The 14,708-nt window shown below is 37.1% G+C and overlaps 2 protein-coding genes across 2 annotated transcripts in view; one reads left to right on the forward strand and one right to left on the reverse strand.

Moving 5' to 3' along the window:
• Positions 1 to 210: 210 nt before the first annotated feature.
• Positions 211 to 14,666, reverse strand: LOC111327632 (transmembrane protein 116). Its single transcript, XM_022931855.2, has 13 exons — positions 14,299 to 14,666; positions 13,345 to 13,388; positions 11,498 to 11,561; positions 8,207 to 8,332; positions 7,635 to 7,739; positions 6,749 to 6,804; positions 6,274 to 6,354; positions 4,369 to 4,402; positions 3,736 to 3,825; positions 2,648 to 2,699; positions 1,991 to 2,083; positions 1,653 to 1,735; positions 211 to 1,328 (listed from the first exon to the last, which is right to left on the reverse strand). The coding sequence occupies exons 1-13, from the start codon at positions 14,386 to 14,388 to the stop codon at positions 1,125 to 1,127; spliced, it is 1,122 nt and encodes a 373-aa protein (XP_022787590.2). The 5' UTR covers positions 14,389 to 14,666; the 3' UTR covers positions 211 to 1,124.
• Positions 14,666 to 14,708, forward strand: part of LOC111327633 (NAD-dependent protein lipoamidase sirtuin-4, mitochondrial) — a 5,228-nt gene continuing 5,185 nt past the window's right edge. The window contains exon 1 of the mRNA XM_022931856.2: positions 14,666 to 14,708. This exon is cut by the window's right edge and continues 481 nt beyond it. Coding sequence (XP_022787591.2) covers positions 14,696 to 14,708 — 13 coding nt within the window. The 5' untranslated portion in view covers positions 14,666 to 14,695.

The raw sequence follows: 14,708 nt of genomic DNA on the forward strand, positions 1-14,708 counted from the left end.
TTGCTTTTATTATCAGAGTTGATATTGTAAATTGGCCACCGTAAAGAGTTTCTAAAGCTGAAGTTACCAGCGCTTGTCCTGCGTCATAATGACAATGAATCCTACAAACCAGCCAACAAAGAAACATTCACTCATCACTAAGGAAAACAACCTTTTAGATTTTGGTGAACAAGGGGAACGATCGATTTGTCAAAGAAGCACAATAACAGCTTCATGAAAAAGTTAAAATTACATTTATTTTTACATATACTGTAAAACACGACATCAGCAAAAATGTTGCAAACGTACGTTACTGGACAGATATAGCCTAAATAAACATCTGTTTATTACTTAGTACATACAGTATACTCATCTAAATTGTAGAAAACTTAAAATATTTACAAACATCTCTTTAGTATTCATATTGTTAAACTGCTTATAGCTTTCGTACAGAAAATATACGGACCAAAAATATATTTAGTTTGGGAACCAGCTGAAAACAAAAGGTTTAACTGAGCGTGTATGGATTCAAATTGATTCTGAGAGGAATGGGTTGCCGATTTCTCATTCAACACTTAGTTCGTCCCACAAGTGCCTGTCGTCAAATAGTTTTCTTCTTTAGTCTGCGACAAAAAAAACTAAAGGGCTTTTAATAAATTATGTACTTTAACAATCTTCCTCAAATATCTTGAAAACAATTCTTGGCTTGCTAAGTCTTAAGCAATGCTTTTCTTAAACTTTGTTTAAATAACACTCTTTTTCCATCACAGGATTCATGAATAAAAGAGACATATCAACAAACTTATTACAAGTTAAGAGTTTATGAAACTAGGCAAGGTGAAAGAAAATGAATTATTTTTCGTCGTCCGGAGAAATTTGCAAAGGGTTGGACCGTGACGCTTGATTAAGGCTAATTTTAAGAAGTGAAGCGTGAATTTTACAGAAAGGTGAGCGAGATTCGTGAATCTATGAACCAGCGTGAGACGTGATTTGCTCCTGGAATAAACGTAACCGGAGAATATTTTTTTGATGTAGTGACGACCTCAGGATTTTCTGAAACCTCCCACAAAAGAAGAGAGAATGACGCTTTCCTTTTAAATTCGTAAATTGCTGCTTAAAACATGCATGACGGGTGTAAAACGGGATCAGGATCCCCCCTCTCCCCCACCCTTTTGACTTGTCATCGAACGAAGTGATCCATATGAGGTCCGTCGAGACCTAGGAAACCGGAAGTTGTCTTCACTCTCCAGCAGTAAATTTTTACGCTGTTCTGGAGCTTCACGAAAGTTTTTCCTGGCCCAGCCATAGACTATACAGTTGAAAAAACCCTGCATGGGTGCGGTAAAACCCTGTTTATAACAAAATGCACATGATTAGATGTCAAGACCACAAGGAAATTTGTATGTTATGTAAAAAAGATATATCAAGATTGCGAACAAAGAAAATTCTGGCTTCTTCGAGAGGATCAAATCCCAGGAAGAAAAATCCGAGTTCCTTGAAAAGATTTTAAACTCAGTCTGGTCCAAGTAATTTACCAACGTGTTGTACGGTAACAGAGTCTGCAAAACACTGTGTTTTTGCTCCACCACTTAAATCAAACTGCCTGTTTTCAACTTTAATTTTGTTGACGCAAATCTCTAGAGAGCGCAGCCCAAAATAGTGTCAACACTTACCTGAAAGAGGAACACAAGGAACCAATGATGTAGGTTAGTTATAGTTATGCTGGGAGCGATGTCACAGGATGCTACCACGAGGGCTGAAAATAATAACAAACAAACACATGAAGATGAAAGTTGACGAATCGGACTTCAAATTAGGTTCGATTATCAGCCGCTGGTCGGGAAATGAGCCCGCGCACTACCTCCTTTCCCCCCCCAACAAGGAGGGTTGAAGACTGGGTCGAGAAAACGACGGAAATCAGGCCTCACTTATGAGTCAGTCGTGACAAATGCCGCGCTTTTCTTCGCACGAGATGATGACTGTCGAAACTAAAACGCAAGCAATATCTAACCTGGGCTCCAGCATAGCAAGAACACCAGTATGTAAAGAAAGACTTTGTTGCGAATAGCATCAATGCTGACCCGCTGAAGATCTGTTAATACTCCTGAAAAAAAGAAAAAGAAAGAAAACGCATAACGCGAAGTCGTCAAAGAATATGATGCATGCTCGGTTCCATCAACTGATGTTTCCCTCCCCTTTTCAAAGGCGATGTATTATCCTTCCAAAAACTTCCTAGCGGGTAGCGGTTGAGTATCTCTTCGAACAAAGGTGGTGCTCTTTTTTTTGTGATACCTGTTAAAACCAATAGGTGACTGTTACACAACGCATCCACAACCTTACGGGCCTATTCCGCTAAACGAAAGCAACGAAGGCAACGCGAAACTGATGAAGGCTCACAAACCTCGGCGCAAATATACTGTACTTTACCTTGTTTCCCAAACTAGGGTAGTAGCACAAACGATTCATGTCTTTTTAACCCTTCATTGTCAGTGTTAGAGAAGTTAAGCACTGGGTTCTCGGCAAACGGAAAAAATTGAGTTTCTCACCGTGCGCTTTCAGTCGTTTGTACATTGTACATTCCAGTTAAAATAGTTGCATTATATGTAGGCGAGAAATGTTAAGCTTCTTTTCAGAATAGTAATGTTTTGTTTTAACGCAAAATACTAACCCGAATGAAGGACAGCTTTTCTGTACGTTCTGACCGTTAAAAAATACACCACCTGTAAAACGAATGTAACAACATTGAGATGCAGGAATGTAGATTTTCTTAAAGAGTATTGGGCAGTGTTCTGGTAAAATGCAGTGTGAAGATGGATAGTAGCATGAGGCCAAATGTCACTGCAATGATAGGACAGTCATCTTGAATAAGCCGTTAAGATAAAGGGGAGAGAAAATATAGCTCTGTGATCCTAACAATTCGACTGGTCGTTGCATTAAGTTTAATTTTCATAATTTCCTTCGATCTCTAACGCATTTTCTCAGTTTAAAACTAATGAAACAGGGATCGATAAGCAACCAAAACCCGCTCCTCTTCCAGAATTAACATCCGAAATAATTTCATGAACTGAAGGAGGCGCGGTGACCCGATGTTTGACGGGCTCGACTCCGATCCAAAGGTCCTGGTCTGAGTTCTAGCCGGGCTTATCTTTTGTGTGCTTGTCACTGTACTCTCAAGATGTCCCTCCCAACCCCAGATAGCTAGAAAATTGCCAGGGAAACCTTAAGCTTGCGTGCAAGAGATTACTTGGGGGGAGTGGGGGGCTTTGGAGTGGGGGGCTTTTGTTACTAGTTGCCATTTCCAAGGAAACCAAGATAAGCTAAGATGGTTCACCTACGAGACAGAACTTGGGGGGAGCGGGAGAGATTTGATGTTGTAAAGGGACTTCTCCTGGATCTCTTAATTTAAAATAATACTTGACTGGGGAGCAGGGTTGGTGTAGTGGTGAGAGCGCTCGCCTTCCTCCAATATGTCCCGGGTTCGATTCCCGGACCCGGCGTTATAAGTGGATTGAGTTTGTTGGTTCTCTACTCTGCTCTGAGAGGTTTTTCTCCGGGCACTCCGGTTTTCCCCTCTCCTCAAAAACCATCATCATTTGAATTTATTTAATTTAGAATTTATTTGGATTTACACACGACCTCACAAGCTGTTCAGCTTTAAACATTATCGTGTCTAAATAAAGGTGTTATTATTATTATTATTATTATTATTATTATTATTATTATTATTGCATATAAGCTGGACACAATTTCTCCTACCATGAGCGCCACGATGGAGAAAGCAAGTGTCGCAACCAGTGCAATAGAACCATACACCTTCCATATTGAATGTGATGATGTTTCACCATCCTGAAAAGAAACGACGAAAAATGGAAGCTATTTTTGTTATTAACTAAAACGACCTGGGCCGCACACTTTTCAATGTCTTTAATCGTTGACCATTGACGTTAGTTGGAGATAAAAGTTTGATTTTTTGTCAGCCGGGACAAAATGGAAAGGAGCTGGAATGCACCAGCCGCAACTGACGCGCCTAAAACATTTCGGATAAGAACTGAAATATGTGCATAACGAGAAGCAGCTCCTTTAATCTTGGAAAAAGAATCGAAACAACATACGATAATTATCATATCATCATTGTACCCATAACATACTGATGTTCCACGGGGAAGGACGTAATGGCCACGAAACCCTTAGAGAATTTAATTATTGGTACACACAGAGTTGAAAAATCATAACGTATTCATCAATCCTGCTATCAGCCCAGTTTACGCGACGTAAAAGTTATTCCTCTTTCCCTGGCGTTGATGTCCAAGAACCAGATTTTACTATCATGTTTACAACGGTTCAGTAATAATATTCAAATAATACTAATCTCATAACTTAACGCTATACCTTTGGCTTTGGTCGATCAAAGAGTAAAAGGCAACTAAGTAGAAAAAAATAGGAGACAGTTACGAACACAGCAGGGGATTAAGAGTAAAGTAGACGCTATACTGAGAAATAACCAACATCTGACGATCATCGCATATAAATCATTTCTTTTTCACCGCATTACCCTTGAAAAACATTTCTTTTTACAATTAGATAGCCTCTATATGATCATTTTCGTCTGGTTTTCACAACAGTTTAATCTAACCTTCAAAAGTAAAAAAAATTATACCCAGTTGTGGCAGAAGTAAAACATTATATAGGAGGAATTCATGTTGGTAATACATCAAACTGAATGACGACCCAGTGATGACAAGGGCCAACTCTTACGAGGCCAATAAAGCGATAAAGCAAGGCTTATCAAAGTTGATCTTAGATATTGAAGAAAGTTACTGAGAAGGATCTCAATTTTTTTGTCATGAAGGTGAGAAAATGCATAAAATCTGAATTCTCACAAGTAAGAAAACCTCAGTCTTTTGAATAGAGCAATTTACAACTGGGTGTTGAAAGTAATCCTGGATTGCTTTGCTTTTGCATCACTCTGCTCTGTGATTAGTCCAGAAAACTTCTTACGCCACTCTCTCAACCAATCACATACAACACTAAAACCATTCACTACCCGGTTGCCTATGCTTTAAGCAGTTTGTTTGTTTGTTTGTTTTTGTTTTTAGTTCCCATTGGCTCCTAAAGGTAATTTTCTTTCTTCTGATTGGCCCTTCTGATTATTTTGGTTTTGGTTTTGGTTTTACAACACTCAATCGAAGAGCACTCCATGCGCTCCGATGCTCTACCACTGAACTACAGCTAACTCTCATGGTCAACTCGGCCAAAACTACATGTTGGCTGATGTGTGACAAATATCCTGCATTGTGTTATGATCAGCAATGTTGGATGTGTCATACAAGTAGACAGAAAAAGAAAAATGCTCAATTTTGAGCTCAGTTCACAAAGCAATATCATCTCTTATCATTAGAACTATATTCTATCATCGTTAATTTAACTACCGTAAAAGCCCGCAGATAAGCCGCACCCTAAATTAATAGCAGCTCAAATTTTGGAAAAAAAGTGTTTTGAAAGAAATCAAAAGAAATCCAAAGTCGAGTCTTGAGAAGTCTTCTTCATTGACTGTTCATCTAACGTAAACTCAATATTAACATTGCAACGGAAATTACTTCACAGTCTTACCCACACTCTTAGCACTTTAATATAATGAACATCGTTTCTACCAACTTTGACATAATTATGATTGGTCTTTTTCTGGTATTTGTTGACAGGAATTTCTTCATTCAACACAGCTTTTCCGTGCGATTTTACTAAACGTCGCCTGGGGCAAAATCAATGGATAGTTATCAAGCAATAACTCCCATCTGCTTCAATACTTTTCCTCTGATTATTTCCGTCAGAAAGAAACAAAGCCAGTGGAAAAAAAGCCTGCTTAAAATTTTCATCTTTTCATCTCTATTTTTTTTTAACACACAAGAAAAACAAACTTGCTTTGTTGAGTCCAGTGATAGTGATTATTAAAAAGCTGGTCGCATATTACTCCTCCGCCGTCAGATCATTGAGGGCCTCACTGAAAACCGCTATGGCGAGCTGGGCTCCCTTTTTAAATATTTTTTATAAATAAATAAATAAATTTTTGCATTACAACAAGAACGTGAGCAGAACATGCGAAGTTTAGTAACCAGGCATTAGATCGGATGCGAAAATGGAAATTGGCGTCGACATTCACGACACCTTTTTCGAATGTTCCCGCAGATAAGCCGCACCCCCAATGTCTAACGACGATTTTTGGAAAAAAAAAAAGTGCGGCTTATACCCGGGCTTTTACGGTAAGTAGCAGTCCTCATATACAATGCCAGTTCTTACCGAGTGCAGTTGTCAGGTGGGGAGTTTTCTTCATCATACACATGCAACAGCAAAGGCAACATAATTGCAACAGGCACTAACCTATAACGAAATAGGCTGACTGAATAATGCCACTAATCAGATTGGGTAGCCAATCAGTAAGTTAGGGAAGAAGTTTTTTCCACTAGGATTTATGGCCCAAGCCTGAAGCCTGCAGGACATTAACACCAAGTGGGGAAAAAAGTGGTTCTGTCACTTAACATAAGGACTGAGAAAATGAGGTTAAGTAAGATATTTCAGTACTATTTCTCTGAGTTCAAATACAGGGGGAAGTTTTCAATTAAAACAATTTTTTTTAATTGAGCCAGCTGTACAGTAAAATACAGTCTGTTAAACTGACCAATTATAGCTAAGAGATAAAATAGAAAGATGCTACATACACCAAAATACACTTATTTCAATTTACAATCATTATGATATGACCCAAATCACTCACCAACACAATGCATATAATATCCTTGTAGACCATACATAAGATGTTGTTGAAGAAACCTTGTAAATAAAATTTGATATAATTAGAGTAGTCACATTATAATGCCTTTCTTTGTGCCATCTTGCAAACATGTAATTCATTTTTATTTAATGCTGATGTCAACTGCCTGTCAAGCTTCACTGGCCCTTATGGTTATTCCAGGTAGCAAGTACTCTTGACTAGTATTTTTTTCAATGTTCTTTTTTTTTTATTCATAACAGCTTATGATGCAAGAGAGTACTAATAAAGACTGTTAATTGATGTGCATGATACACAGGGTCTGTACAGTCTGAAATCATAAAATTCCAAGACCTTTTCCCACACTTTTTTTATGTTTTACACAACCTATGCATGAGTTGAGTCCAATGTGATGCTAAAACAATCACGCAATACACCACTTTCATAAATGGCTGCCGGATTGATTTTCTTTTGTTTAAATTCAAATTAGCCTCACTAGCCTTGCTTGAGATAATGCATTCTTTTGAATTTTAAACTGGAGAATGAGACCAGAAAGGCTAATTCAAATTTAAACAAAAGAATATCAATCTGGCAGCCATTTATGAAAGTGGTCAATGAAGACACTTTTTCTTAGTTCACTCTTTTTGTCACGACTCCCAATGATCCACTTTTGTATTCAATGATTTCCAGACCTGGAACACAACAAATTGTGTACTTCCACAAGTTTCCAGGTTTTCCATGACCCATACAAACCCCGCATATTAATTTGATTTCTTAGATTAAAAACAGTTCATACACATTGAATAACTCTAAGTACAATAATAAAATCACCTACTGTGACAGGAGTTTTTTGAGGTTCACAAAATTATTTAATAACTATAACAGTACTTACTGAAGGTAACTGAAAATTAGCTATACTTTTAGTCTTTCCTCTGAGTCTGATGTATGCATTTAAACCATAGTTGACTGTCAAAAAGAATGATGCCAGGTGTGCCATCTATGGAAGAAAATAAATGGTATTCATAATAAAATGGTTCTCATCAATAAACCTCAATTTGATAGTAAAAAGCTAACTAAGAAGCTCTTGATTGTTAAACAAATTCTCCTTGTCAGCAGCTTAAAAAATGTATGAGGAGCAGTATGGAGAAAATGCATGCTGATGTTCGGGGGAAAAGGATTTAACACTATTTTATATTGTTGTTTAGTGCTACTTGTACATGAATGAACCCTTTAACAGTCACCACCACCTGATTTCTCCTTACAATGTCACTCTTGAATCAAACAGTTTTAAAAGGTTAGAAGAATAGAGGAAATGATCACCAACTAAAGAAGCTACTGTTTGTTAAACACATCTTGACAATATCTTTAGGAAATGTATATAGAATAGTATGGAGAATTTTCACATTGATGTGAGGATTTATAAGGTTAGAGCACAGTATTTGCAAAAATTACACATTAACTTACCTCTGCTACTACATCTAAGTAAAAACATGCAAAAGAATCATATTTCTGAAACCAACGACAAGCCCCAGCAAACCAGAGAGAAGCTAAAATCAGATCTGCCAAGGCTAAGTGAAACAAAGGGTGCACCTAAAATATGAAAATTACCAGAAAAAAACTTGTGAAGAACATCGGATATCATTCCAGTAATTAACAATCAGATTATCAGCTCCAGGATGATTGGTGTGAGCAAACCACAAATCAAATAGAACACCTACTCATAGAAATTTAGAGCATCTAATCTTACTGTTTAGCAAACAGCATAGCCAATTAGGTAAGAACCACAGATATTCCTCCAGGTAATTTTGGGAAAAATACTGTTTATTACTTTTCATGTTCTTAAATGGTTATTTTATTTAAAAAGAATAATTATACCAAAGAAGCTTCAATCTGAGCAAAGGTATCAATGATGTATTCGAAAAATCACTCATTCTGACTTGTCTAAAACAATGTCAACAGCTTGTTAGGAATATAAGTATGTTCACTTTGCTGTGCATTTACCTTTCATTCATTTGGCCTGGTAGGCTGGGTAACAAACATTACTTTAATTTGCGATGGATGTAAAGCAATAAATACTTAAATAATTTCCTTTTCCCTTCACCCTTGGCCTGGTGAAAATCCTGTCCAGGATCCTGTAGGACCCTGTAGGATCATGTAGGATCCTATAGGATCTTGAATAGGAACAGGATCCTAACCAGGATCCTGTATAGGATCTGAATCCTAACTGGATCCTAGAATGATAACAAATCCTGAATTGGGTCCTAAGTAGGATCTTAGAGATATATAGGATCCTATGTAGGATCACTGTTCTGATCAGGATCCTGGGTAAGAATAATAACCTGGATTATATATAGGATCCTATGTAGGATCACTATATCTTGATCAGGATCCTGGGGAAGAATAGGATCTTGGACTTCTATAGGATCCTATGTAGGATCACTATCCTGATCAGGATCCTGGGCAAGACTAGGATCCTGGATTATATATAGGATCCTATGTAGGATCACTATATCTTGATCAGGATCCTGGGGAAGAATAGGATCTTGGACTTCTATAGGATCCTATGTAGGATCACTATCCTGATCAGGATCCTGGGCAAGACTAGGATCCTGGATTATATATAGGATCCTATGTAGGATCACTATATCTTGATCAGGATCCTGGGGAAGAATAGGATCTTGGACTTCTATAAGATCTTATGTAGGATCACTATCCTGATCAGGATCCTGGGCAAGAATAGGATCCTAGATATATATATAGGATCCTATGTAGGAAGCTTTTTTTGGCATTTGTAAAATATTATTACAAGAACTCTTTGGAGCCTAATCCATGTGATTGTGCTGATTGTAGAAAATGGAAGGAGAAATTACAAGAATCCGACAACAGGAACATTAAAGACCAAAGTCACAGCAGATAAATTGTTAAATTTTTTTTTTATTAGCCTTAATTGTAATTTATATCATTTGATGTGTATTCTAGTGGAGTGAATTTGTTATAAATAAAGTTCCTATTTTTAATCATATTTCGCATTTTTCGTGACTATTACACCACACTTTTATCATACACTACAAATGTGCATGTGCAAAGGTAGACTTTCTTAAAGTTGTTCACTTGGTTTTCTGTTCTGGTGTGGTAGGACCCACACAACCGACTTTTATCCCTTACAGTGCACCAAATTTACAGGAGGAATTTTCCTCCTGTAATTTTATCCAATCTGAAGCAGCCTTATCAAACCACACGTCAATCAAACAGATCACGCATGCAAGGTATTGAAACATGAAACCTGTCTGGGTAAAATTTGCCTCGAGTGTTTTGCTTCGCTGTTTGCTTAGGTAGAGACTTTTACTTAAACTTAAATTTTCCGCTGGTTGTACGATGCGTTCAGTCAAAATCTTCTTTGTAAGTGTTTCGTTGCATTTCGAGCAGTTTCGGCAAACAGTTCCCAATTTGTTTTCTCGCGGAAAAACATCTCCTAGAAGAAGCCCCAGACTTTGACAAGTTTTGGTTGTTTCATATATAAATTTGACTGACTCAATGCTCCAACAAGATCTATATGCACAGTGAGTAAACAACTTAAAGAATTAAATTAATATATAAATAAATATGAAAATAAATTAACCTTAACCCTAAAACACATATATAAAATAACATTAACTGTACTCCTAAAGACATAACCCTGAATGAATAACAAATTAACCATCACCCTAAAAATCCCTCATATATCTATCTGATATATAACTAATTTTATTTTACCCTAACCTTTCGCCCCCGTCTTGAATTTTAATTATTACTGTCACTTGAACTCAGGCCCTGTGGTTATTAATAATAATAATAATAATAATAATAATAGAGCATTTACATTGCGCTAAGCTCAACTAGTTCTCTGTACATAGCACTTTACAAAATTATAGACTAATTAACATAGCAATTAAATTATAAAAAATCGCAAATTAAACAAATTGAACAAGTATGTTTTAAGGTTCTTCTTGAAAATTGCAAAAGATTCAGATGTTTTCAGGGAATATGGTAAATTGTTCCAAAGCTTGGGACCGGCAATGGAGAAGGCAAGGTCACCATAGTTCTTTCGAATGTTCTTGGAACCGTCAGGAGGTCCTTTTTGTAAACCACTTTTTAGTGAAAAAGTTTCCTCATTAAAGATTGTCATCATCATCAGGAGCATTTGTGATGAGGAACGCAGTACACGAGAGCCATAATTCCTTTGATGCAACAATTCAGCAATATAAGTTGGAGCTAAGCCATGTAGACCTTTATAGACAAGTAGAAGTATTTTGAAGATGATGCGATACTTAACGGGTAGCCAATGAAGTTTCTTTAATGCAGGTGTAATATGTTCCCATTTCTTTGTCAAAGTTATTGCTTGTTAGATCTTGGAGGATCTTATACAGGATCCTATTATATCGTTCGGATCTCGTACAGGATTCTGTAATATCTCACAGGATCTTGTACAGGATCCTGTTTCATCAAAATAGGATCTTATACTCCTGTAGGATCCTATAGGATCCTACCAGATCCTAAAGTATCCCATAGGATCTTGTACAAGATCCTGAATAGGATTTCAGGTAGGATCCTAGTAAGGATCCTATCAAGATCTTGGACAGGATCCTGAACAGGATTTTCACCAGGGCAATTAAATTGAAGGATAAATTGAATACCAACATGTTGAAATCAGCGCAAAGTGCTGGTGGTCAACCTCTTTTGACTAAATACGTCATAAAATTTAGGACTTTCACATACCTCTGGACTTCTTACAATTCTTTTCAAGACCGAAAAAATGATCACTGAGCTAGCTCCCAGGATGCTTTAAATGTAAAGTTTAAAACAACAAAATGTCAGAGCAACAAGATGTGGGTTTTGAATAAGGTCTGCTTAAAAAAAACATTTTAATTCTTTAGGCAGAAGGCAGACTATTGGAAAAAAAAAAAAGCAACATCATGAGGACAAAATTGCCCTAAACAAAGTCAAATATCTCTACCATACATCTATGAAGTCAGTATGACTATATCAGTCCCATGTTTCCCCTTAATTTTAACTATGACATGTAAAAGAAATTTCAAACTAGTAGAGCAATAGTCTCTTTGCAGCCCTTTCCGGCGTCGTTGTGCAAGCGAAAACTTCCCCACCAACAGCTGCTCACATTTGAACGACATTCCTTTCCCATTGTAATGTGTTATCCAATCAAAATAAAGTTATTGTCTGACAAACAACCAATGAACATGCAATATATTTACTCCTGCGAATTCACAGGAAGCGCGTTAGCGTTAGTTTCTAAAGATGGAATCTGATGTCATTGAAACTCCGAAGAAAATATCAGATAATGATCGCTGTTTTGTTTGCCCAAATCCTGTAGGAAAATTTATAAAAACATCTCTTCTCTCCTCTATAATTACTGTTATGGCTTCTCTCTGATGTGAATTCAAGCTCTCAATACCAAAAGTATCTTGCACTAAGTCGAAAGCATCTTCATTTTGTCAGTTTCAATGGTCGGATAATACGAACTCTGTGATTGGTTTGATTATTGAGACGCGAATGCTTTCCACAATATGTTAAGTAAATGCTCACTGGCCAATTTCTGGAAAGGAATGTTGTTTGAATATGAGCAGCCGTTGGTGGGGGAGTTTTTGCTTCCGTGACGACGCCAGAAAGGGCTGCAAGGGAGACTAGTAGAGCAACCCACTAACCAGTTTAATTTTTAAGAATTCCTGGAAATATTTTGGGGTAATAAATATGCATAATTGACCTAACATGCAGTAAATTTAAGCTGGCTAGATATTGGCTGAGTTCTTTTTTTTCAAATGAGGCAAATATCCAGCCATCTCGACCAAACAAGCTTGGACAATATAAGATTTATCGTATTCACAAAAAGATTTTGCTTTAGTAAGAATCAAGAATTACAAAATGAAAGTTGTTTGAGAGACTGGAAAGAAATCCAACTGTGTTTGTAGCTCAAGAGTCACTTCTGCTTTCTTTATTTAGACTTTCTACTACCGCTTAGGAAACTCCATTGCCAACACTGTAAAAAATTATGAACTTTTTTGTAAGTTTGCTCCGAGCAGTTTTCTTTTTGCATAAGCCAAAGTGGGCGATCCCAAGCAGGCAAGATGGGCCCATCTTGCCCCCCACTCTGAGTAGCCAATTAGAACACAGGATTTGCTTTGCATTGCCTATATTGGGTACTGCCAGCAATCTAATAAGAGGTTAAGTGTATACTAATACAATGGATGTCATTGAGAACGTGAGTTGATCGGCTATTTAAACTCTGAAAATCCCTAGCTATTCACAATCCACCACTCACGAAGGATTTGCACCCAAAAGAACTGTTATCATGATTGCAGGAATGAATGAGTTTAAATCATCTTTTTGTGCTCTATTATCTCAGGGTTTTTATATATTCTAAAACGACTATTCAGTGTCAGTGGCTGGTGGTGGACATGCACCTCATGGCTTCACAGCTTGGTTAATATCCAATACTAGTCACGTCTATACTTGGGTGAATAACTGTCAACTGCAGACAGTAAATTTTACTGATTACCACTTGAAAGGGATACTAATTAAGTGATGTGAAATAAAAACCCAAAACAAACCTTAGTCCTGAGGTCACCAGGTAAATAATGGCAATATCCTTTTTCTATAAAATAAAAAAGTAGGTTGGCCAAACACATCAAATCACTCAACATGATTGCTTGAGCAGTCATTGACATAATGTTTTCAAAGTTAAGTGGACCAGGTTAAAGACTAAACAGGTTTATTGTTCAATAACAGTCCTCTCTACCATTTCCTCTACCTTCTGTTCAACACTGAAGAGAGTTCAATAGTACTTCACAAAATACTGTTTAGAACTGTCTACAACTGTCTACAGCTTTCAGAACTCAGGTTTGAATAATTGTGTGTAGATCTAAGACATTAATTCAGGAGACAGGTTTGGAAAATGAAACAGAATATTTTGGATTGATGCAGGTTCAGGATTTAGAGAAACAGAAAGCATGTATTTAACAAGAGTTCCTAAAGATACCCCCTTCCCCCATAGCAAGGTATCAGTGATATTGAGGTGTCTGCACATGGACAGTAAAACTCTACTTAAACTGCTTTCAATGCGGTTAACAGTAAGATTTCCACACAGCCCCCTATTTCACTATGTGTGGACTCCTGGATAAAGACAATAATGGCAAAAAATTTGATTGCCCTTGGGACTACAGCTTTATTTTACAATAGAACGGGACTGTGTGGAAATCTTAACCAGTATACCCCTGTAGATGAATTTTAATTCAACCTTGGGGCTCGAACTGTTACTATAGGAACATATTAAAAATTACAGCTCTTCCTTGTCGAATTTAGAAATCTGTGAAACTAAAACATGATGAAAAATGAAAAATGAATATTGTGACATAAAACAAATTTGCGATATTTAAGTGAAGAAAAAAAGAAACAGATAAATGAGTAAATCTCAGGAGGATCGTCACAGGTTTTAGCTCAACTTAATTTACAGATGACAAAGAATTATTTTTTTGCGCAGAGATAATTATCGAAAAGTTTCATACCTTTTCATTGCTTTGGATGGGACATATTAGTGACATAGATTTTTGCACAGACGTATTGTTGGCAATTGAGCTTCCAATGTAGTTTGACATGGTAGCGTCGGCGATGTACGAGCGCAGTCACCGGTCATTCACAGTTAGTAGTGAGCGATGTACAACTTAATTGGTCAGAAGCCAATAATCCTTCGTGTGCGACTTGTCTCTTATGTAAATCTTTCCTCCTACTCCTGTGAACCCAGAAAACGACCAAACTCTATAAAATGGCGAATCACTCGATGTAACTAAAACGCATGGAGGCAGTTGTCAAATGAGGAAAGTCGCCATTATAATTTCGAGTCAGTAGTTACCAGGCACTCCCGGTAAAATTTTCAGACAGCAACGTAATCGATCGGCCTCGGGTATGCAAGCTTCAA

The sequence above is a fragment of the Stylophora pistillata genome, chromosome 13 (genome assembly GCF_964205215.1).
Source record: "Stylophora pistillata chromosome 13, jaStyPist1.2, whole genome shotgun sequence".
NCBI lineage: Eukaryota > Metazoa > Cnidaria > Anthozoa > Scleractinia > Pocilloporidae > Stylophora > Stylophora pistillata.